Below are 25372 nucleotides of genomic sequence, written 5' to 3'. Positions count from 1 at the left end.
ACCGACGAAATGGTGAATCCAATATGGCGGAATCAATTTCAAAAATTCATGATAAGCTTATGAAAATAAATACTGAGAGGCTTTTGATGTCACTAATTACAAATTCAACATTAGTTTTAAAATATGCGAACGGAGAAATTAGACAAATTTTGTCAAAAATTTTCAAATTAACATGCAGCTTTTTGTTACGACCAGTAGAAACATTGGTGCTAATGTATATGTAACAGTGTCTGACATAAAATAGTGGAGGGGTTTCAATTTGCAAAAGAATTTTAGGTAATTTATGGATGGCCTCTAACGATACATATAAGGTTTAAACGCGTTTTTCTCAAAATAACGTTTTTTCAAATTGCGGACACTTTATCTCTGAATCTCCTGAACCGATTTTAATAAATAATAAGTCGTTTTGTTTGTTAGCATGTCCTGTGTGTGAATTCACCAGAAAATAGTCAAAAAACTAAAAATAAACATTTTTGCAGATTAGAAAAATACTGAAAAACATAGTGTATTTGTAAACAAATTATTGAAACATCTGCTATTTTATTATTTTAGTCGATTTTTTATTATAGGTGGTGGATTTCTATGCAAGACACCTTCCTTTTTAAAAAGCAGTTTGGATTTTTTGTTTCCGATTTGTCAATCTTGAGAAAACTGTCCGCAATTGGACAATTAACTTTTTGGAGTTTCGATCTGGATGTTGTCTGCAGATTATGATATAACATAAAAATTAAAAACAAACCATTATTTTTATTCACCAAATATGTACTAATCGTCGGGTTAGCGCAATATCAGACTTATTCGACAAACAAAGCAAGAACATACTTATTCAGAAAAAAGGCAAGAACATGCTTATTCAAAATATAAAGTAAAAACAAACGAATTCGCAAATTAACCTTTTTAGTCAGATTTTAAATTTTACTTTTGTACAATTGTTTTACGAATAATAACTTTTATTTAGTTCCATTGAGAATAATTTTTTTAATATTTTGTTTTTCTAATATGAAAAGTATTATTGAAATAAAATTATAATATTCTTGATAATTTAAAGTCTGACTAAAAAGGTTAATTTGCGAATTCGTTTGTTTTTACTTTATATTTTGAATAAGCATGTTCTTGCCTCTTTTCTGAATAAGTATGTTCTTGCCTTGTTTATCGAATAAGTATGATATTGCGCTAACCCGACGTAATATAAGCAAAAAAGTTTTTTTCATATTTATAATAAAAGACCTAAAAAAATTTTTTTTTAAAATTTGGTCTTTTAAGAGCCTTTTAAAGTGTAGTAGTACCTTGAAATGAACCATAATAGATATAAGGCACTCCATGAATTTTGAAAACAGAATGAAAACTTATTTTATTAAAAGTAAATTTCTTCCATAAAGCTTATGAGTGTAGACATTGAGTGATGAGATCTTAGACTAGTAAAAAAGCTGCTAAAAATACATATTCTTCTTTCTTAAAAGAAAAATATATAAAATTATATACATTTATATGATCATTACCATAAAAAATGATGGATCATAGAAGAATAAAAAAAAATAAGGTACAAAATAAATATACTTAAAATTGATAAATAATTTTGCAAATTTAAATCGAATAGTTATTCAAAATATAAATATAATAAAATATATAAAAAATATAATATATAATAAATTAAAATAGAAGAAGAATAAGAGATCTGAGATGTCAAGATTTGTAATCATACTCGCAGTAACTCGAAATAGATCATTGATTGCCTATAATACAAATACATGGATTAAGTGCATTGAACCGGTTTATCTTTTATCTTTCCTAGATTCACTACACAGCCAGGACACTAAGTCTATACCTCAAAGGTAACGGGAATCAAAGAAGTAAGTGGCCCTCATTGCAAGTACAATATCAGATCAACGTATATGTAACAGGCCATTCTCGCGTCAGTGACGTAAATGCCTGGTGCGTTCATATGGCAAGCACCAGGAATGCAGGGAGATTCTTTGAGTTGGTCAAGGTCACGCGCCCATAAAAGATGTTTCCATCTGATTCCCTTAGTGTGAGGGGAAAGGGGGCAAAGGAATATGTGGAACATTGAACCATGGAAAACATAACCGTGAAGCGGGTGAAGGTAGGTGCCGCATGGAAGGTATGCGTCTCTGAGGTTCGAGGACTTCAGTTTTACTATGACCGTCGTCGAGGTCACGAGAAAACCTCATTATTAATCAAAGTTTTTTTATTCACAAAATTTCACGTCAAGTTTTTCCATACGAATTTTTTACATTGTTGTTTCTGTCTCAACGTCTACAACCATGGAATTTCGAACCTTCATTGTAAGTTCTTTATAATTTCTTTCAAAGCAAGTGTGGAATGTGCAATAACTGTTCTAAACCAATCTTTTAAAAATAGTTTAGCCTCATTCAACGATACCAAGTAAAAATTTTTCAAAAGTGGAAATTAAATTGTGCTTACTATCAAGAAATATTCTCTGGGTCTCGAAATTAAAGACTAATTTTTTTATAAATAAGATTCAACAATTAATTCTAATAATTATTTACAATTAATTGAAAAATATTTTATTAATGGCTACATGTTCTAAAAGAATGAAATTATAATCTGAAATATGGAAAAATCATCCAATAATTAAACTTAAGATTATCTAATAATTTTGAGTCATTTTTACTAAAACTTTAGAAAAAACAGATTCACCAAATAGAATAGTGAATTTTTACTATAAATTAGTGAAAAATTTTACTAATTTGAATTCTCAAACAACTTTATATTCTTTCACATTTTGAGAGTCGAGTGAATATTTAAACTATACTCTTATAATCTTAGATACCTAATCATAATAACTCACCAACAGTTGTGAACGTGAAGATCAATAGGAATTTCTCTATCACTTTGCAAAAATTTGTACCAAAACCTTCTTTAAGAAATATACGAAAGAAAAAAGTTATAGAAATATTTATAACCGTGTCTGTTATATGTTACTTAACTTATTTACTACTTGTAAATCACTGTTGTATGCTACAAAAACATTTTAAACGTTTTTCCCGAAAACACATTATTAAAACTGAGGAAACACTTTTCTTGAAATCTACAGAACCGATTTTAAAAAACCATTTTCATACCTCAGGCACAAAATAGGCGCTTTTAGATAGCAGCCGACAGAAACTAAAAGCCATTCATTTGTCCACTTGAATTAAAATGGCGACCTTTTTTCCCATGGTAAAAAAAAACAGCTACTCCCATGCGTTATTTTTGCTTATGCACGGAAAGAAAAGGTCTGGAAGAGATATCCATAAAAATATTGTTGAGCAGAATATTGTTGTGTTATCCAATTCAATGGAAGAGACAACTTTCAGAATGGAAGCACATTCCATATTCAATGGATGAGGGAGCCATATTATATTGTTGAATCAAATATGGATGTGACATCCATAGGCATTGTTGGGCTTACAATTCATGCTATGGATTTTCACATATGGCTGCCTCATCCATATAAACTTTGGTTGGGAGATCCATAGTTAGTTCAAAATTTCGATACATGTTGCGCGCAATTCATTATCATGGCATCCATTTAAAAATGGTCGTCTCAATTTGTCCGTCGCGTCGGTTTCCTGTCACGTCTATATAATCGCGTTGTGAGTTTATTGTGTATAAATAGTGTTATAATTGTTTATTATATTTATTATCGTTATTGTCTATTAGTGTTTATGTAAATTCATTTTCATGAAATATGTGTATAGTATATAAGGAATATTATATGCTCAAATATTGTAGTTGCGTGTATAGTGTAGTGGATAGCGTTAGTGTTTAGTATGCGTTAGGTCTAGGGTTCGTGTCTCCCCCATCGGTTAATAATTTATTTCGTAAATATGCGGTTATTCAATAAGTGGCGTGTATTAATTAACAAAAATGTGTATAAAATATCTCAAGTGACATTGAATTTAATTAATTGAGTGATTCCAATTTTTTGTTTCCCATTTCCATTACTATGGATCACCCAACCATAGATCTTTTGCTGCTCCAACAATATACAGCCAGCCATAGAATATGGATGCAGCAACCTTAACTATGGATATCCCGTATTTTTCAATATAATATGGCTGTGATATCCATGTATCTGGATGTGTCAACTATTCCTTTTTCTCCGTGTGGGAAAAAAGGCCGCCATTTTCATACAAGTCGAACAAATGAATGACTTTTACTCCCTGTCGTCTGCTATCTGAAATCGACATTTTTGTGCCTTTGGAATAAAAAATATCGTAAGTAACACGGGACTTAAAGGCTGCCAATTTATTTACGGTGATTTTTGTGACACGAGTGGAGGTCTCGGGGCGCCCTCGACCTCCACTCATGTCAAAAAAACAACCGTAAATAAATGGCTGCCTTGACGTAGCTTGTTGCTTAATATACTATTTATTCTTTATCTAAAAAACTAGAAAACAAATTTTTAAATTTCACTTTTCTTCTAATATGTAAAAATATCCAAATAGAATTTTTGCAATAAATATAAAACCTTTTTTTACAATAACAGTTATACAAATTTTTTTTTTACCAATTCTGTACAAGAAAGTCTTCATAAACTTAAAATTATTTTAATGTTAATTTTAATTAATTAACTTTACACCTAATAAAATTTGTTTTATAAAAAAATTAATTAGCTATATTTAAAGAAACAGCTTTAACATGTCAAAGAAATTGTTTTAGAAATATAATTTTGAAAAAAAAATATTTAAAAGAAAAAAAATTCCGTTTACACAGTAACGTTCACAATTTTAAAAATACAAATGCGGCATAATAATTATGCACAATATTCAGTACTGTTATACTGTTTAACCACTTCACTGGCGGGGCGTTCCAAATGGCGTTCCACGCGCCGAGACCCAGACTGGCAAAAACACCGAAATGGCGTTCCTAATAAAACTTTATTTTTAAAGAGTGTACACTACTTTTTACTATTACAAAGCAATATTTCTATAGTTTAGACATCAGGGAACAAGATTATCACAATGAGAATTTCAGTTTTTGAGATTTTCAATGTTTCTTCGAACGTTGAAATAGTCGATTTTTAACACTTTTTAACAAATGGCGTTCCACTTTTGTTATTATTAATAATTATTAAATTTTATTTATTAATTATTTATATTTATTTTTTACTTATTACATTATTATATTATAATGTTTTGTATGTAAATATATTTTTTAAATAAAAAATATGAGTTTTACTGTGTAAAAATTGAAAAAAAGTGGAACGCCATTTGGTGAAAAGTGGTAAAAATTGACTATTTCAACGTTTGAAAAAACATTGAAAATCCCAAAAACTGAAATTTTCATTGTGATAATCTTGTTCCCTGATGTCTAAACTATAGAAATATTGCTTTGTATAAGTTAAAAGTAGTGTACACTCTTTAAAAATAATGTTTTATTAGGAACGCCATTTCGGTGTTTTTGCCAGTCTGGGCCTCGGCGCGTGGAACGCCATTTGGAACGCCCCGCCAGTGAAGTGGTTAAAGAATAATTGTTTAGTATTAGAGAAAGAAAAACTTTTTTCTACTTTTTTATATTAAAAAAATAGAATAAGATACCTACGCATCAAAAATTGACAAACAATTTCCACTACCCGCCAAATTTTAGGTCAATTTTGAGGGCAGTTTTGACCTACGCATCAAAATTTGACAAAGAATTCCCGCTACCCTTAAAATTTAGGTCAAGTTTGAGGGCAGCTTTGACATAGACGTCAAAATTTGTCAAACAATTTCCGCGCGCAGACTTAATGATGAGGTGAAGTTTGGCATCTTACCTAACAATGTAAGGTAATTTTAAAATTGTGTTTGCTCTTACACCTATCATTTTGACCTAATTTTGACGTTTTATTTTTACTCCCTCATTTAGTTACGTCATAATCTATGTGTAATTTGACTTTTATTTAACTACAACTTAAAAAGGGACAATAAAGGACAATAAACGTATCTATGATACGTCAAAATCTATTTAAAATTTAACGTCTTTTTAACCTATAGGTTAAAATGGGTCAAAATATATGTCAAAGTTTAATCTAATTTTTGACATATAGATAAAAAAGGTCCATAAAGATTGTTACATTACGTCAAAATCTGTGTGTATTTTGTCATGTATTGTATGCAATTTATTAAGATGCATTGATATTAAGAAAAAATTACTTTAAATTTATAAAAATTAAAATTAATATAAAAATAGAGATAGGGGGTTGGCGCGCAGGAGGGCGAAGCCCTCCTAGTATACATACATACATATATATACATATATATATATATATATATGTATGTATGCATGTATGTATATGTATATATGTATGTATGAATGCCCTCAAAATTGACCTATATTAACGTAATGTGAGGCCTTTATTTATATATCCTCTTTTTGACCTACAGGTAAAAAAATATGTCAAATTAGACATAGATTTTGACGTAATATGAGGCCGTTATTTATCCTCTTTTTTTGACCTATAGGTCAAAAAATAGGTCAATTTTGACATAAGTTTTGACGGCGCCCTTACACGGAAAAAATAAGTTCAGCAGATTTTACGAAACTAATTTCGCACTAGCGGATATTTAAGATTCCTTGACGAAGTTTTTCAAAAACCCAGAAACTTTCACTACTTTAAGCAGAACAATTGTCGAGAAACTGCAACCAGTGTTGTAATTTATAAAACAAGCTTGAATGTAGAAATGTTTCGTATTTTCTGGTGAACATTTTATCAGAAAATGGTAAAAATGTTTCGTGCAATCTAAAAACGCGTGGTTTGAGTTTCCACTTCGCTGTCTATCGTGAATTCTCGAACACAAAGTTTCGTAAAATTCTATATGGGGTGTACCAAAAGTCGCGTTATAAATAGATATGTTGAAGCTTGTCTCGTCGCGTCGGTATTAACTTGTCTGCTGTATATAGAGATAATATGTGGAAGGAAAAAGAGAACTGCTTTACCTGCCGGTAACATTTAGATAATTGTTTTCTTTTACGTATTTCACATTTCATTGTTCCAAATTCGTAACATTTTTTATGTGATTTTGTAATCCAAACTTTTAATTATTATTAATTTCTTTTAATTTACATTCCAATAAATTTTATAGTTTATCATAATATTTACCGATGACAATATATATATTAATTTCTCAAGTTCTAACTGTTATTACTTCAAATTTTAGACAATTTAATATAAACATTTTTTGAGTTTGAATTTAATTTTGAAAATTTTTTGTCAATTTATTTATAATTTAAAATTAAGAATAAAATTATTTTCTAAAAATTGAAAAATTTTATAGAGATTTTATAACTAATTATAATCAAAAAATGTTATTTTAAAAACCATAAAATATTTTGTATAACTTTTAAAAAAATGATTTTTTAAAAAATTAATATTCAGTATATTGACATTTCTCACAAGCGCAGTTTTAATCTCCTCAGTTAGTATATAAAGAAACTCAATTCTTTCATCTACAAGTGCGAGTTATATTGTATGTGCGTTGCGTCAGAATTCGTTTATATGTATGCGTATTTCCGTTAAGTTAGTGTCAGAATAAAATAAGCCAATCCAAGCGAACCATTGCGTTGTAGAGTGCAGTCACATGTGTCGAACCAATCATCTATCTCCTATAGAAGACGAGAAAAAATGGTCTTGAGAGCTCATTGGTACATTAAGAAATTCTTTTTTCTGCTTTATTCGTTTTTTTCTCCGTGAATATTTTTTTCCGTGGCGCATGCGCTTCAGGCTAAACATTTTACAAAACTCTTGAATTAGAACGTCCAACCGATCATTTGTGAATTCCATAGAATTTTTTTTGAGTTTTCGAGAAACGCAGTCATCATATATTACTATTGATTCTGTTTTATCTTATACTAAACTCCTCTCCGTATCCGCTATTCCAAAATTAGTTTCGTAAAATGTACTAAATTAATTTTTTCCGTGTACAGAATCTTGAAACAGCGGCGGCGGCGGCGATATCTTTTTGTAATATAGGTAGATATATATACTAGGGGGGCTTCGCCCCCCTGCGCGCCAACCCCCTATCTCTATTTTTATATTGATTTTAATTTTTATAAATTTAAAGTAATTTTTTCTTAATATCAATGCATCTTAATAAATTGCATACAATACATGACAAAATACACATAGATTTTGACGTAATGTAATAATCGTTATGGACCTTTTTTATCTATATGTCAAAAATTAGATTAAACTTTGACATATATTTTGACCCATTTTAACCTATAGGTTAAAAAGGCGTCAAATTTTAAATAGATTTTGACGTATCATAGATACGTTTATTGTCCTTTATTGTCCCTTTTTAAGTTGTAGTTAAATAAAAGTCAAATTACACATAGATTATGACGTAACTAAATGAGGAAGTAAAAATAAAACGTCAAAATTAGGTCAAAATGATAGGTGTAAGAGCAAACACAATTTTAAAATTACCTTACATTGTTAGGTAAGATGCCAAACTTCACCTCATCATTAAGTCTGCGCGCGGAAATTGTTTGACAAATTTTGACGTCTATGTCAAAGCTGCCCTCAAACTTGACCTAAATTTTGAGGGTAGCGGGAATTCTTTGTCAAATTTTGATGTGTAGGTCAAAACTGCTCTCAAAATTGACCTAAATTTTTAGGGTAGCGGAAATTGTTTGTCAAACTTTAACGTCTAGGTAAAAACTGCCCTCAAAATTGACCTTAATCTTAAGCGTAGCGGGAATTCTTTGTCAAATTTTGACGTCTGGGTCAAAACTGCCCTCAAAATTGACCTAAATTTTGAGGGTAGTGGAAATTGTTTGTCAATTTTTGATGGGTAGGTCAAAATTGCCCTTAAAATTGACCTAAATTTTGAGGGTAGCGGAAATTGTTTGTCAAATTTTGACGTCTAGGTCAAAACTGCCCTCAAAATTGACCTAAATTTTGAGGGTAGCGGAAATTCTTTGTCAAATTTTGACGCCTAGGTCAAAACTGCCCTTAAAATTGACCTATATTAACGTAATGTGAGGCCTTTATTTATCCTCTTTTTGACCTACAGGTAAAAAAATATGTCAAATTAGACATAGATTTTGACGTAATGTGAGGCCGTTATTTATCCTCTTTTTGACCTATAGGTCAAAAAATAGGTCAATTTTGACATAAGTTTTGACGGCCCCTTTGGGATAGGGCGCCCTTACAGAATTTGGAAACAGCGGCGGCGGCGGCGATATCTTTTTGTAATATAGGTAGATATATATATATATATATATATATATATATATATATATATATATATATATATATATATATATATATATATATATTTATATGTATATAATATATTATACAGTATATATTTATTTTTATATTAAATTTCAAGAAGTTAATAATTTTCCTCGGGGTGCATGTAGCTCAGTGGTCAGAGCAGTCTACCGGCAATAGAAAGGTCGTGGGCTCGTATCCCACCATGTGCTACCGTTTTTTCTGAGTTCTTTGATAATTTTGAAATTATTAATTAGTTAATTAGTTAGCGCAACGCAAAAAAACTCGTAGCGCAAACTTCAAAAATTTTTTTCTCAAAAACATCAAAAATCACTGCTTTAAAAATTTAACCACTTATTAAGGAAGGTTCAAATTTTGAGAAAATAATTTTTCTAGAAAATTCCATGATGTCCTTTGCTTTTTTTTAACAATAAAAAATTATTGTTTAAACAAATTATTGAAAAATTAATTTTTCTTAACTTTTTTTTAATATTATAAAAAATTGACATTTTTTCTACAATTTTGAATAAATGACTTTTTCTTGTAGAATCAATAGTTTTCGAAATAAAAATTCCTAAAAAAAGTCATTTTTATCAGTTTCCAATTTTTCAAATCTAAATATCTTGCAACAAAAATACATAAATAAATTTGATTAAAGAAAGACAGAAATAATATAAATAAAATTGTCAAAAGCACATGGGTATAAGCATATTAAGAACCAGTTTTAAAAAGGTGGCGCCGTATAAACTTGCCGTAACTGTAATGGCATAGTGTTAACGCGTATGTCATCTTACCGGCTTTCCTGATACATGCTAGAATCAACTACAATCGAAGTAGGTTAACATCCTTTTCTTACATCCGTGTTTTTACGAAGGCATTCGAATTTATCTATTATATAGTATACAAGTGTACTAGAACAGCGACCGGACGTTTACGTATTATAGTTGCTGCGACTTTTATATTCGCATTTCAAAATTTCTTTATAAAATATATATGAGGAGGGCAATGCACCTTAATATGATAGAAAAATCACGTGGTTATAAACCATTACATAAATACGGAAACAAGAGAAAGCAAACGTTTTACTTTAGAGCCACTACATCCGATATATAACTCCTATAATATGGACTTTCATTCTTATCAAATTATTTTAATTTTCATGATGTAACTTGCCCCTCACAATATGAATTTTTTTATAAAGTTCCTATTGTTTCCTTTCATTTTTTACTTTTTGCAGTAAAAATTAACAATAATAATATGCCTAATAATTACAATAATAAAAAGTTTCAAATTCACTTGTTATTATCTATTACATAGGGGAGAGTGGGGAAAATAGGCCCGGTGGGTAAACCGGACAGGTGTCAATATCTCCAAAATGACGAAATTGTCAAAAGTGTTGTTTAGAAATTTGAAACAACTATGTGTAGTATACCCTTATTTTTTCAATCTGACAATGTTTACTTTTGTTTGTGCAACGATGGGAGCAAAAGTTTTTTTTCAGTTCTGTTATACACTTTTACGAACTTGTTCTTAAGGAAATTCTGAGGAAATCGTGTAATATTTCCAAATATTAGGTCTTAGGTTTTGAAGGTACACACCTCAGGAATATTTACCAATAAAAACTTTGATGAATTGGCAAAGCGTTTTTTTAAACAAATATTAATTCTCAAAATGGGCCTGTAGGGCAAACCGACAAACCCTTTTCTTATTAAAATGTTTACTTTCAATGAGAATTAGACCTTTTAATATTGTTTCCCTGATAATTTTAAACATTTTTGTTTTGTTATTTAAAAAAATTATTTATTTCATTAAAATTCAATCCTATATTATTATTTACATTATTACAACCATTGTTGACATGATTCTTTATGTTTGTTGTTATTGTAGACTATACAAATGCAAGATAAAAAACCTAACTGTCCTGTAGTTAGCCCCACCCCAGAGGGTGGGGCAAACCGGACACTTTTCAAAATTTTTTAAAGTTAACACAGCAACTAAACAATAAAAGATAAAGTATAGGTGTTTCTGGGAAAAATTTGCGCAATTAAATAATCTTCAAAACAAGTCATCGAATTATGAAATCGGTTGATTTGTTAAGTCAAGAGTAAAAAAACCGTTAGTATGACTGGTTTGCCCCACTCTCCTCTGTTAATATTGCAAACTATATATTGCATAATATTGACTAATATTTTTTTAAATTACATTCTTCAATACAATTTTCTTAAATGAGTGTTTTTTAAATTAATTATTATTAAAATATAATCACTACGAAAATAATAATTCATATATACATAATAACCAAAAATTATATTGAAGGTACAAAATATAAGCTTTTGTAGTCAGTGAAAGAAATAGAATTCCTTACTCCAAAGTGTAATTAAATTTAATTTTAGTGTAATACGTAAAACATGTTTTTAAATAAAAAATTTCCGTTTGTCTCTAAAAATAAAGAAAAATAAATATGCAAAAGCCTGCAAAACATTCAGATACAGCAATGTTTATTAATAGCTTGAGGACCAGGTACCGTTAAGGATGAGCATACCTTTGTAAGGTAGCAAACTCCAGCCTTAGTAACAAGGTAGGCAATGTGCAGACCAAAACGATCAAATCAATATATATGTTTATTTATGTTTCATGAACGCACTGATTGACACGTGACAAATTACAGTTATCGCAAAAGTTAAATACTTTTTCTTTAATTTTGTTTACGACAAAATATTTTAAAGATCAATTTCCATCGCATGATATTTACGAATAATATATGTTATTCTATTACTATAATTGTCATTAATTTGTTTCAAAATAGTGGTAAATAGAAGATGATCATGGTACTATTATTAAGCTATTGGTTACCATCCAAGAGTCAAGAGTGAAGTTGACATGACAACATTTATGATCAACGATTAGAAGAGAAAAATGGGTTTTCCTCAGAAAACGATGATATTTCCTGTTCATATATTTTTCTTTTTTAAATTGTTAATAAAAAACAATGTATTTTAAACAAAAATTAGAATACAAAAATATTTTTTCTTCTTAATTGTTGATTAGAAACGTGAATTTCATTAACGTCCCAACAGGGTACAAAAATTTTGTTATCTCGTACAATCTAGATGTTATTCCTGAATATCTGCATTGAATCTGATTGAATCTAGATTACTGTCCATATTTGCAGTAGTAGAACTGGTTTCCGTGACCATTATTTAAAAAATTAAATTTCTTAATCTCAGTTTTGAAGGTCGATTTTCAGGATTTTCTAAGGGCCCCCTCATGAGGGCCGTTATGTTACGTCAAAATATAGGTTAACTTTGACCTATAAGTCAAAAGGAAGCAATTTGACCTATTTTTTACCTACAGGTCAAAAGAGGGCTGAACAAAAGCCGTTCATTTACGTCAAAATTTATGTCGAATTTGACCTATTTTTTTACCTACGTGTCATAAGGATCATTATAACCTATAAGACCTATAAGACTTATATTAATCTATGTCAAATTCGACCTAATTTCTGACCTAAAGTTTAAAAAGAGGCCCAATAACGACTGTTACTTTACGTCCAATAAGGGCTTTTACCATAAGGCAAAATCTATTTTAAATATGACGTAATTTAGAACCTATAGGTCAAAAGGGGTCTTAATAAAAATCTTAACGATATGTCATAATCAAATTTTACCTATTTTTTGAACTGTACATTAAAAGGCAACACATTTAGTCCATCAAGAGGTCTGTCACATTGAATTCCCCATTAATGCCTTCCATATGAGCAAATTCATTGAATTTGGCTACTAACCCAATTTAAAATTTCAGATTCTTCTTTTAATATTTCCTTTTATCATTTATTGTAATAACTTATTATTTATGAAGGTGTTTACACCGTGTAGTATAAATTTATTCTCTGCGCGCATAAACGGAAATATTCTCCACGAGCATATATTCGCGCTTGCGCAAACACGTGTTCAAGACAAAAGACAAAGCCTTTCACTACCAGGGATGGGTACGTAACATACTTCATGTATGTTACATGGGTTTGTTACTGTATGTTACCTAGTACGTTACGTCCTTACATTGTTACATCCATGTATTTTTCGAGAGTGGGGGGTAACATACGTATGTTACTTCATGTAACATACATGTAACATACGTAGAAAACCTCGAGTTACGCGTAACTGCGCAACCCTGTTCACTACACAGCTGTAGGCAAACATTTTGCGCAGACCAAGAAGACTATATACAGGAGAACCAACTCGCCTGCTTGTTCATAGTAAGCAGTGGTCCCGTTTTTAACGGACGACTGGGCGTACTACCCTGAGGCGCACTAGTCTTCTGCACATTGCAACACATGCATAACTGTATAAACTCTATCTGTGTATCTTTAAATAATGTGTGTTTGTTTTGTTTACAATTTTCTTGGTTATGTGCAAGTTCTGTGACAGTTGATTTTGAAAACACTAAATGAAATGCCCCAAAAGAGTTTTTATCTTCTGAAATATTTTTACTTGATTTCATCTTCATTAGTTTTTATAATTTATAAATCTCTTTTAAAATCTTTGAAATATCGTAGAGCGTTAAATCCGAAAACTTAGTTCAGTTGGAAAAATTCCTCTTTGGAGGTTATGGTTAACCTCAAATACAATGCTATAACAGAAATAAATATAATTGGAGCAATAATAAATATATAATAAATTATATATTACAATAGGATAGATAATAATTTATAATATAACATACCCTTTTTTTATTGTAAGATAAAAAATGGTTATGAAAATCCCATTACAACTTTTATTATTTAAATTAACACTCTTCATCAATACGAATCATAATTAAAAACACTAGTGTTAAATACACTTCTCACTTTTTTTAGAAATTTCTGTATTAAAAATATTAAGTTCACTTAATATTTACACTTATTATTCAATATGAGGGGATAATAAAAACTTGCAGCTGTTACAGCTGTCAGATGGAATATATATAAAATATACACAGTTATGCATGTGTTGAGATGTGCAGAAGACTAGTGCGCCTCGGGGTAGTACTCCCAATCGTCCGTTAAAATCGGGACCATCAGAAATACTCGAGTTGTTCCTCCTGTATATAGTCTTCTTGGCGCAGACGCGAATATAATTTCTCGTGGAGAATATTTCCGTTAATGCGCGCAGAGAATCAATTTATACCACACGGTGTAAAAACCTTCTATAATGCATTCATATGAAGCTACTACTGCACTTTAGAAGGCTCTTAAAAGACCAAATTTAAAAAAAATTGCATAGGTCTTTTATTATAAACTAGCTGTCGTACCCGTCTTCGACGGGTTTTAGTTTCTACTAATATATTTGAACAGGTGTCTACCAATCGGGAATTAAATTTGACTGGGAAAAAATAAAAATTAGTTACATTAACTATTTCATTAGGAAAATATTACTGTTTAAATCAGTAAATGACTTTTCCTATCAAATACTATTTTTAACTAATTCAGATTTACAGAACAGTATTTGTCAATTTGTAGTACTTTATGCGTTTGTAGTATTTCAATTAATGTATTAATAATTAATACTAATTTTCCACCAGCTTTTGGAGTTATGTAGAGTCTAATTCGAACTAATTATATCGCAAGTAGGCCCCACTTTTTTAAAATTTGACAAATAAAAATATTACATTAATAGAAATTAAAGCAAAAAGCAATTTTTTTACAAACGAATTAATATAATAAAACTTTTTTAATTAGATAAGAAAATTTCTGATTTATCCTAGTCGAATTAAATTCCCGGCTATTTTTCGGGTTTTCCTTCGCGGTTAATAGACACTCTATTAAATGTATTAGTAGAAACTACAACACGTTTTCGATTCTCACATGGAAATCTACATGTGATCCACTTTCATAAAGGAAACTATATGGGTTTCCATGTAAAACCGTATGGTATAATTTTTTTATATCCCTATTGACAATTTCCACATGGGATTTTACATTTTACCCGTTTTTTCGTAATGCCCGGATAGAATTTTGGAAAGCTACAACATACCCCAAACATTTCTAAAATTCAAGAAGAAAATATTTAATTTATAAATAGGAATTTGATATTTATTTTCAAAGTCATTTCTAAAACATTTCTAGAATTAAAAAATACAAAAATTTTAATTCATAAATCCCAATTTGTTCTAATAGCGTCTTAAGGACTTTGTATGTCCCAGTGCCCGCTGAAGTCAAATTTCAGTTTTATTGCACCCTTTATATTGAACAAATATATTTTATTTTCTACGTTAAATATGACAATACATACTATGAAACTTTCAAACTTAAAACCTGAAAATATCAATATAGAAATTGTTTGCAAACTCACGTTCATTGATTTTAGAAAATTTGTAATAGACATCAAATTCATGACTCTAAACTTGTTAATAAAATAAATGTAATGAATGTAATTTAAAATTTAAAAACAGCAACCGATATCAATACCAATTTCATAAAAAATTAAACAATATTCAACAAAAAAAATTAATTAAAAATTTTGTCGAAAATCAAAAATATGATTTGGCTTAAAAATTCGAATATATTATTTATATTTCATCTTTATAGTGAAAATTTGTTGTACTTTTGTTGTATTTTTATATTAAAAAGTAGCTACAGAAAGTGTCACATCAATTTGACAAAAAATTAAAATATTTGCATTTTATTGATTTTTTAAATTTTGTGAAAAAGGCTATAACTTTTGTTCAGCTTAATATTTTTCAATCGAATATGGCTATAAATTTAAGTTAGACTAATACCTAAGAGACTGTAAAGTTTCGTTTTAATCGGTCAAGCAGTCTTTGTGTTTATCCCGGACAACATATTGCGGACAGACATACATACATACACACTACACGGTGGTCTTCAAGCACTTTTAGGTTTACCTAAAATGAGTCAAAATTGTGTTAACGAAGTTTTATCTGGAATTGTCCCAAGATTCCAAATTTTCATTTCCGAAAATCGTAGCTGATTCTTTTTTCGAAAAAAACATATATAGAGTAATGTCACCTTGAGTGGACCGCCTAAGCTTTTTTTCTAAAAAATTCTTTATGACAACAAATTAGTCGGAGGTTTCTATTCCAAGCTTTAGTTTAGATCCCTAGATAAGTGTTTATACCATAATAGCATTGATTTTTTTTTATTTGGGAAAAACAATTGACTTAAAAAAATAGCTCATTTTTAAGGAATGAAAAAAGTGTAACCTTGAGTGGACCACTCTTAAAAAATTGTAAAAGCTATTCTAAATTCTTTAATGTATTTAATATTTCTGATATGTTGAAACAAAATTTATGCTTCTGCAGCTTCAGACCATGTATGTGTCGCAATGTTTACAAGTGAAACCATTTTTAATAATTTTGTCACATATCACATCAATATCACAAAAAAATTAATAAAGAACATAAATCATAGTTTCAAACTAATTTATTGTCAATTTATATCTAAAAAATGTTAAACTGACATTAAAAATGGAAAAAACAGGCAGTCCACTCATGGTTATAAACAGTGGTCCACTCATGGTGACAAACAACTTTTTATGGCAGACACCAAAATTTTTTTTTTAGTAAAAATTATCACTTAATTAAACTAAGACAATCAATTTCAATGTCCAAAGTAGTAGGAAAAAAATAAGTTACCTTTTAAAACTTAAATTTTACACTACTTTTACACTTCCAAATCACTTTACTCATTGAAAGAGCGACTTCTTTTTTGGTTTGTGTTCTCAAAAATGCGTTATATCAAACGGTAACGTATATTATTATCGCGGAACTTAATTTCTTACGGTTTCTAGGTGCGGTGCTGCTATTCGCACTATTTATTTCACGTTTCCTTTGTCAGATAACTTAAAAGCTCAGGCGGTCCACTCAAGGTGATTTTAGTCGACAGTGGGATTTTTTTACAATTAACTTTTTAAAACTGTCTACAGCGTAGACCCTTTAATTTAAAACAAAGAACACAAATAGATTAAAATTTATACGCTGCAGACAGTTCTAAAAAGTTAATTGTAAAAATATCCCATGTGATGCTTGCAAGTGATTTTTGAAAATGTTTTAAAACTCATTTAACACATCAGGCCCATTTCAGGACTTTTGGAAACTCTCCTCTATATTATAAGGTATAAATAAATTAAAAAAAATTTTTTTAAATCCGGCCAAAAGTTAAAAACAATTAATTTGTTTATAAAAAAAATTTTTGTTTAGATTTCTTAAAACTCGAAAGAAAACTAAAACTTTCATTCTTTGACAACTTTTTTCTAAACTCAATATTTTCGGAATTATAAGCTACTGAATATAGGTCTACAATTACAAGTCAAAAATTTCGAAAATTTGTACAATTAAACAAAAATAAAAAAATACGTATCTGTTTTTTTCGATACAGAATAGAAAAAAAATATTTTTTGGCCGATTTTAAGAGGTGGACTTAAATATCACGTGGAATTGCCCATATATGTTTTTTTTCGAAAAAAGAATCAGCTACGATTTTCGGAAATGAAAATTTGGAATCTTGGGACGATTACAGATAAAACTGCGTTAGCACAATTTTGACTCATTTTAGGTAAACCTAAAAGTGCTTGAAGACCACCGTGACTAGGGTCTCCGTTATTTACCAAGTTGTTTATATTTCTTGCGACGCCCCCTAAATTATTAGTTTACTATCTAAAACAAAATGTCAGACCAAAATAATCCCTTTATATTCATAATAAACCTTGCCCCAAAGACGATACATTTCCCATTTAAAATACATGGGATTTTGCTACTTTTTACGAGGGGCTGATCACTCAAAATCCAATTCAACAATAATTTAAAAATTTATTATTATTTGCATGGATTCACATGGAATCGACTGGAATCGTAGGTGACGAATTCTCTGAATCTTGGATTCACATGAAATCGCTTGGATTCGTAAAAGGTGAATCCTTATAATTTCTTAAAATTTGGGCGGATTCTCCACGGATTTCTTTGTATTCGTAAATAATCGTTCCCTTACGAATCTTGGATTCGAGAGTGAACAGCCCCTCGACTTTTTACAAATTAATTTCTTTTTCGTTAAATATTTCATTTTACATCAATGAAAAATATATATTCTTATAGGAAATTTAACGCTCTAAAAAAAAATTTTCTTATGATTTTTTGATAAATTATCTCCTTTAAGAGTTATTTAAAATTAAAGTTCAACACTGTAAATTTTAAGATTTTTGTACTTTTACGGCAAAATTATTATGAAAGGATCCATATTAAATCATGCAGGCATTTCGACGATATAAATTGCGAATTATTTTCGCAATGACATATGTTATCCTACTCAAAAAATAATAAAATGCGTATTTTTTAAATTTTGAATAGGATTCTGTTTGCACTTTTTACGAATATTTTAAGATTTTAGCAAAAAATTACTTTTTTGTATTTTCTTCTATACAATTGCGTAATTTTCATATTTTTTGTTGCTCTTGGGGCTCATTTTTTCCTTTTATATACTCTTTTATGTAAAATTACGCAAAATAAAAAATAATAAAAAACAAGTGATACAAATTTAATTTAAAAAAAAAAATTTTCTAAAAAAGGACATCTTTTTTCTCTCTTTATTTTTAGGATTTATTGCTACTCATGTGTAGTATTTAACATAAAAATACCATTTTGTATTTTTTTGTTTATCTATTAAGAGAAAAAATTATTTTCAATTTTTTACTAAAAATTCAAAAATTTCGCAACTTTTCAGGTTTCTATTTTCGTACCATCGCTTATTTTTTTAATTTTAACATCAGTTTGAAAAATCTTTTCAATAGTAAAGAATATTGATAATTAACATTATGTCCGAAAATTATGTTAATTATTTATATGATAATGATGATGTTTGAAAATGTTATTTATCATGGTTAGTTTATTTAAGACGTTCAAATTTTTTAAACGAAGGTTAAAATTTTTTGTCAATAAAATTGAACATAACTTATTATGAGATAATGATCGACCTGATTGAGTCGATTAATTAAAAGAAAAATTTCAACTATAAATAGAAATTTTTTTCTCTTTTATAGATATTGCCTCTGAATAAATGTAAATATAGGGTAATGTCACCTTGAGTGGACCGCCTAAGCTTTTTTTCTAAAAAATTCTTTATGACAACAAATTAGTCGGAGGTTTCTATTCCAAGCTTTAGTTTAGATCCCTAGATAAGTGTTTATACCATAATAGCATTGATTTTTTTTTATTTGGGAAAAACAATTGACTTAAAAAATAGCTCATTTTTAAGGAATGAAAAAAGTGTAACCTTGAGTGGACCACTCTTAAAAAATTGTAAAAGTTATTCTAAATTCTTTAATGTATTTAATATTTCTGATATATTGAAACAAAATTTATGCTTATGCAGCTTCAGACCATGTTTGTGTCGCAATGTTTACAAGTGAAACCATTTTCAATAATTTTGGCACATATCACATCAAAATCACAAAAAAATTAATAAAGAACATAAAACAGTTTCAAACCAATTTATTGTCAATTTATTTCCATAAAAATGGTAAACTGACCTTAAAAATATAAAAAACAGGCAGTCCACTCATGGTTATAAACAGTGGTCCACTCATGGTGACGACAACTTTTTATGGCAGACACCAAAATTTGAAAATTAAAACAAAAATACTAGTTAAACACCAACACAGTAAAATTTATTTAATTGAAAACAATTTACATTTCTTAAAAATACCTGAATAAAAAAATTATTTTTACATATTATTGTCACTAGTATAAACAATAATGTGGTAAAATAATTCTACTAATAATCTTAAATTTTAGATACTTATTCTGTTTTTCAGTTTTTAAGAATACTCGGTGTTCGTGGTGAGTGTGCAATGAACTTATGGAGCTCCACGTCAAGCCGCGACGCACGAAACAACGCGACAAAAAAATTCACAGTTTATTAACTGTGAATTTTAAACTATTTCGATCTACCAACTTTTTCTTTCAGTTATTTAATCCTTGATTTATATAGTTTAAGGTTCTGAAAAAAATTTTTACGAAAAAGGTCCAGAACACAATTAATTATTCAATTGGTTATTATTAACAATTATTTTTCACAATAAATAATTTTTTTCAACATTGGAATAATTTTTCTTAAAAAGCTCAAATCTTCATTAAGGGGACTTTCTGGTTTAGAATTGACAAAAAAGGAAGGTTTTAAAACTTTTATTGTAAGAACAGTATTAAAGAAATTGTAAAAACTATTTTTGGACATTGTAGCACATTGCGTAGAGAAAATTTAAAAAATATGTTTGAGTGTATTTAGTTCAATTTTATAGCTGTAGGTGGCGTCTTCCAAAAGATACCTTTTTTTTGGTACGTTAGATTCCGGGCAACCTGTAATACATAAATTCAAGTTCCAAACGGGAATCTCTTCATAAGGATTTATTCTTGTGCCTAAACCTCAAAAACGATTTTTTAAAGGTTTTTTTATTTTATATGTACATTTTTCTCAAAAACTCGCAAAAACGCCGTGTTTTTGGGTCAATTTACCTCCATATAAAAACACAGGCGGTAGAAATATGAGTTTTTAGAGGTTTAGGCACCAGTTTTTTAAATAAAGAATCGAAAAATTTTTGGGATTTCAAAATCGGTTCAGTAGATTTCGAGAAAAGCTCTGTACCAGTTTGAAAAATGAGTTTTCGAGAAAAACGCGTTTAAAGTTTTCATAACATAATTCATTGAGTCATGAATATCAAACAACTTTTTATTACAACAGAACTTCGTATCCCGCTGTTTTTGGGGTCGCTGATTACGAATTTGATGTCCGTTTTGGAAAATCCAAAATGGCGGATCCAATATGGCGGACGAAAAAATAAAAATTCAACCGGATTTGCTTAAAACTTGCTACTCGGGGGTTTTTGGGGTCGCTGATTACGAATTTGATGTCAGTTTTTTAAAATACAAAATGGCGGATCTAATATGGCGGACGAAAAAATAAAAATTCACCTGGATTTGCTTAAAACTTGTTACTCGGGGGTTTTTGGGGTCGCTGATTACGAATTTGATGTCAGTTTTTGAAAATACAAAATGGCGGATCTAATATGGCGGACGAAAGAATAAAAATTCAACCGGATTTGCTTAAAACTTGCTACTCGGGGGTTTTTGGGGTCGCTGATTATGAATTTGATGTCAGTTTTTGGAAATTCAAAATGGCGGATCCAATATGGCGGACAGTATTACTTTCAAAATTGATAATGAAGTATTTGATTCAAACGCAATGCTTTAAGATTTTGAACATATGCTATTCATTCAACAATATCTGCTTTTGGCAGCCCGCAATAGCATATCTTTAGATTCTATAGCATTTTTTTTCAGTGCATATGTATTTAAAACGTTTCTAGAACGTTAATGTTTTGTGCCTATATTCATAACTAGCAATCTCAAAAGGCCACAAGTAACCATTTTCAACTAAATTTAATTAATTTCTTAATCTTTGTCCGCCATATTAGATCCGCCATTTTGTATTTTCAAAAACTGACATCAAATTCGTAATCAGCGACCCCAAAAACCCCCGAGTAACAAGTTTTAAGCAAATCCGGTTGAATTTTTATTTTTTCGTCCGCCATATTGGATCCGCCATTTTGTATTTTCAAAAACTGACATCAAATTCATAATCAGCGACCCCAAAAACCCTCGAGTAACATGTTTCAAGCTAATATCAATAAAAGAGGAACACCAAATATGTAAATAAGATAACTGTAGATTGTTGTTGAAATACATACCGTCATAAATATTGTTATAACTTTTGTTTTTGTACATATTTTTTAAAAATCGTTTTGGGACAGTAATTCTATGATACTAAGGAACATTTTTAAGCAAAAAAAAAATCGATTTTTTTGAAATTCTAAACCAGAAAGTCCCCTTAATTGTGTCCACAAATTTTCATCAAAATCCGATAATCCAGTTCTGAGATATAAATGTTTTAAAAAAATGTTACATTAAAACTTGATGACTGTTTGTCCCTCTATTAGTACTTTATTTTTATAAAGTTTATTATAGAAATTGGAAACCTTGGAAAATCCGTTGCCCACTTCAGGAATTCTTACCCTTATACTACTTTTGCTTCCATTATTATTATTATAAACCATTTTTACTATCAGCCCCTCTATTGTTCGTGATTTTTCGTTCGGTATTTTCAAAATTAAAAAATATAATAATATAATTATAAATAAAATAATATATAAAATAATAATAAAAATATAACAGAAATAAAGGATTGTATTAGAAAATAATGTAGATAGTGACGCACAGTGGGATAGATTGCAAATCTAGGGGGACAAAATTAATTACTCAGTGGTTTTTAAATAGATTTTTATAAAACTTGGTAACTAAAAATTTGCGAGGTCGCTGATTACGAATCTGTTGTTAGTTTTTGAAAATTCAAAATGGCGGATCCAATATGGCGGGTGACTTTTTAAAAAATTGATCGGATTCGCTTGAAAATCGTTACTCGGGGGTTTTTGGAGTCGCTGATTACGAATATGATGTTAGTTTTTCAAAATTAAAAATGGCGAATCCAATATGGCGGATGAATTTTGAAAAACATTATAGATTTTTCAAAAACTAGGTACTTAGGGGTTTTTGAGGTCGCTGATCACGAATGTGATGTTAGTTTTTCAAAATTCAAAATGGCGAATCCAATATGGCGAATGAATTTCGAAAAACGTCATAGATTTATCAAAAACTGGTTACTAATAGGTTTTTGAGGTCGCTGATCACAAATGTGAAGTTAGTTTTTGCATTTTTAAAATGGCAAATGCAATATGAAAAACAAATTTTTAAAAACATGATGAATGGCTTAAAACTTGCTATCAAAGGGATTTTAAGGTCGCTGGTTACGAATAATATAAAAATTCTTTGCACTTTCGAATCAAAAAATTAGAAACAAATTTTATTTTTTATTTAGACCAAAGGTTAAAACATTTTTATAAATTAATTACCAGTTAATTTTATTTATAACAACAATAAATATAGTTTAGAAAAAATCAACTATATATTAACAATGAATATAGAGTCTTTAAGTATCAACTTTATAATTAACTTATTAAAAATAGCGGTAGAGTTTATTCATCTTCGGTCAATGAGTCGAGAACTAGTAATGGTAGCACATCATCAGGCAGCTCTTTTTTACTTTTTTTTGGCAAACCTCGTAATTCAGCAATGATTGGGTCTGTTTGTTGAAGCATCATTTTCTTTAAGTCAGTTGTTGTGTCTAAGCATTTTCTGGTGTGTCTTTCTCGAACTCGTCTATATATTTTATTACTGGCTTCTTGAGCCTCTTCAGACATCATCCCTATTGACAGAATAATCGCTTCAGCAACTGCACCTCCATGAATGAGGATTTTGTATACGCTGACTGGCATTCGATACCATGAATATTTTTCAACGTACAAATTAGCGGTGTCTTTTGCAAAGTTATTAAAATTCGTGATGTTTAAAGAGTACGCACTTGACAAAGCTATCATAATAAATCCAAACTTTCGAATTAAATTTTCATCAACTCCTGTGATATTGGCAAAATCTTTATAATTTTCGAAAAAAGTTCTTCCTACATTTCCAGTGTTAGATGTGCCCTTCCCTTGAACTACTTTGTCAACTCTTATTTCCATTTTTTTATGTAACTCGTGATGTATGCGTTTTTGCCGCGTTTTTATTATATTAGCTTGTTCTGAAGTAATGCCTCGAACGGTGGGTTTTTGTAACTCTAGTTTATAGGATATGTGAAGAACACATTCCAAAAACTTTATCCAGGCGTGCATCGTAGTCAAACCATACTTCAGATTATCCACAATTAAAGTAGTATGTTTTTTATTCCTAAGGTCGTTCATTTCTGTCGGCTTCGATTTGCATAAATAACACGTTTGTGTCGATTTATTATCAGTCAAAGCATTGATCGCTTTTACGTCAAGCATAGTCAAGTGCATAATAAACGTACATTTAAATTTGAGTTCCTGTCCATCTTTTTGCATTAAAATATCGAAATCAGACAAGTTAGAAATTTCAATCTCCATGGCAGCAATTTCTTGACGAATTAGCTCTGGTGTTTCTTTCTCAATTTGATTGGCCTACAAAAACGCGTGGACGAAGGTCGTGGATTTTGCCATAAAACTTTCTGCTCTTCATTTTTGCTCTCCCCATCGGAGTTTTCAAAGAATCCAATAAGGCGCAGTGGAACTAATTTCATAAGGAACAAATTGGCATCAGTCACGTTAGAGTCCTGGTCAGTAGCATCCATATCCGCGAGAGAATCAGTAGGTTTCTGCATATATTCTGAGTATCCTGAACTTCCATCTGCACCCCATTTGCAAATTAATTCAACTCTCTTCACTCCAGGTAACAATTTGTTGGAGCATAAAAGTCGCGTTGCAGTATGTTGCAATAAATTTTGTAAAGGTACTTGAGCACCTAGAAACATTTAAAACAAGTTGTTAATTTCATGATCATTAAGCTTCCTCAATATAATATATACCAATTGTTTAATTTTTTATTTTAGAATAATTATTTTAAAGTGTTAAGATAAAATGTCAAAAAATACAAAATTTCAATTTTTTGTGAAAATTTAAAATATTTATTAATTCTATATAATAAAATATATACTTTATATACATGAATCGATTCGTTTTTATGTCAGGAATGCAATTTTGACAAGAATTAATAAAAATTTTAATATAGAAAAAAGTTACTTCAAAAAATCCAAAAATTATTTTTTCAAAAATTAAAAAATTGTTGAAAAAAAATTTTTTTTTTTAGATATTTTTGAAAATCCTTTTGTCTGATTTTTGGTATTCGTGACCATAATACACCTACAAAATTTTATCAAAATCCGTCAAGACGTGTAAGAGAAAATTTGTCCACAAGAATCGGTGACATACACACACACACACATATACACACACACATACATACACACATACATCCGGACATTTGTTCCTCTCGACGAATTATATATACTACACTTGAAAATTTGTAAAAATAATTGGTTCTAAAAAATTCGGAAATCGACATCACTATAAGGCTTCCTTTATGAGGAAGCAAAAATGTGAACGTTATGGTCATTTTCATAATAGTTTTAATAGAAAGTTTCTACCGGGTAAAGTACCCTGAAAAAAAATTAATTATTCAATTTTTTTATTATAGAAT

General features: G+C 29.5%; 1 protein-coding gene across 1 annotated transcript in view; it reads left to right on the top strand.

Moving 5' to 3' along the window:
• Positions 1 to 2144: 2144 nt before the first annotated feature.
• The window catches only part of LOC122500436, a 146465-nt gene continuing 123237 nt past the window's right edge, over positions 2145 to 25372 (top strand). The window contains exon 1 of the mRNA XM_043609361.1: positions 2145 to 2303. Within this exon, the coding sequence (XP_043465296.1) occupies positions 2283 to 2303 (21 nt within the window). The 5' untranslated portion in view covers positions 2145 to 2282. The remainder of the gene's footprint in view (positions 2304 to 25372) is intronic.

The sequence above is a fragment of the Leptopilina heterotoma genome, unplaced genomic scaffold (genome assembly GCF_015476425.1).
Source record: "Leptopilina heterotoma isolate Lh14 unplaced genomic scaffold, ASM1547642v1 Lhet_186, whole genome shotgun sequence".
In the NCBI taxonomy this organism is placed as follows: Eukaryota; Metazoa; Arthropoda; class Insecta; order Hymenoptera; family Figitidae; genus Leptopilina; species Leptopilina heterotoma.
This window is presented reverse-complemented; position numbering and strand designations above follow the sequence as displayed.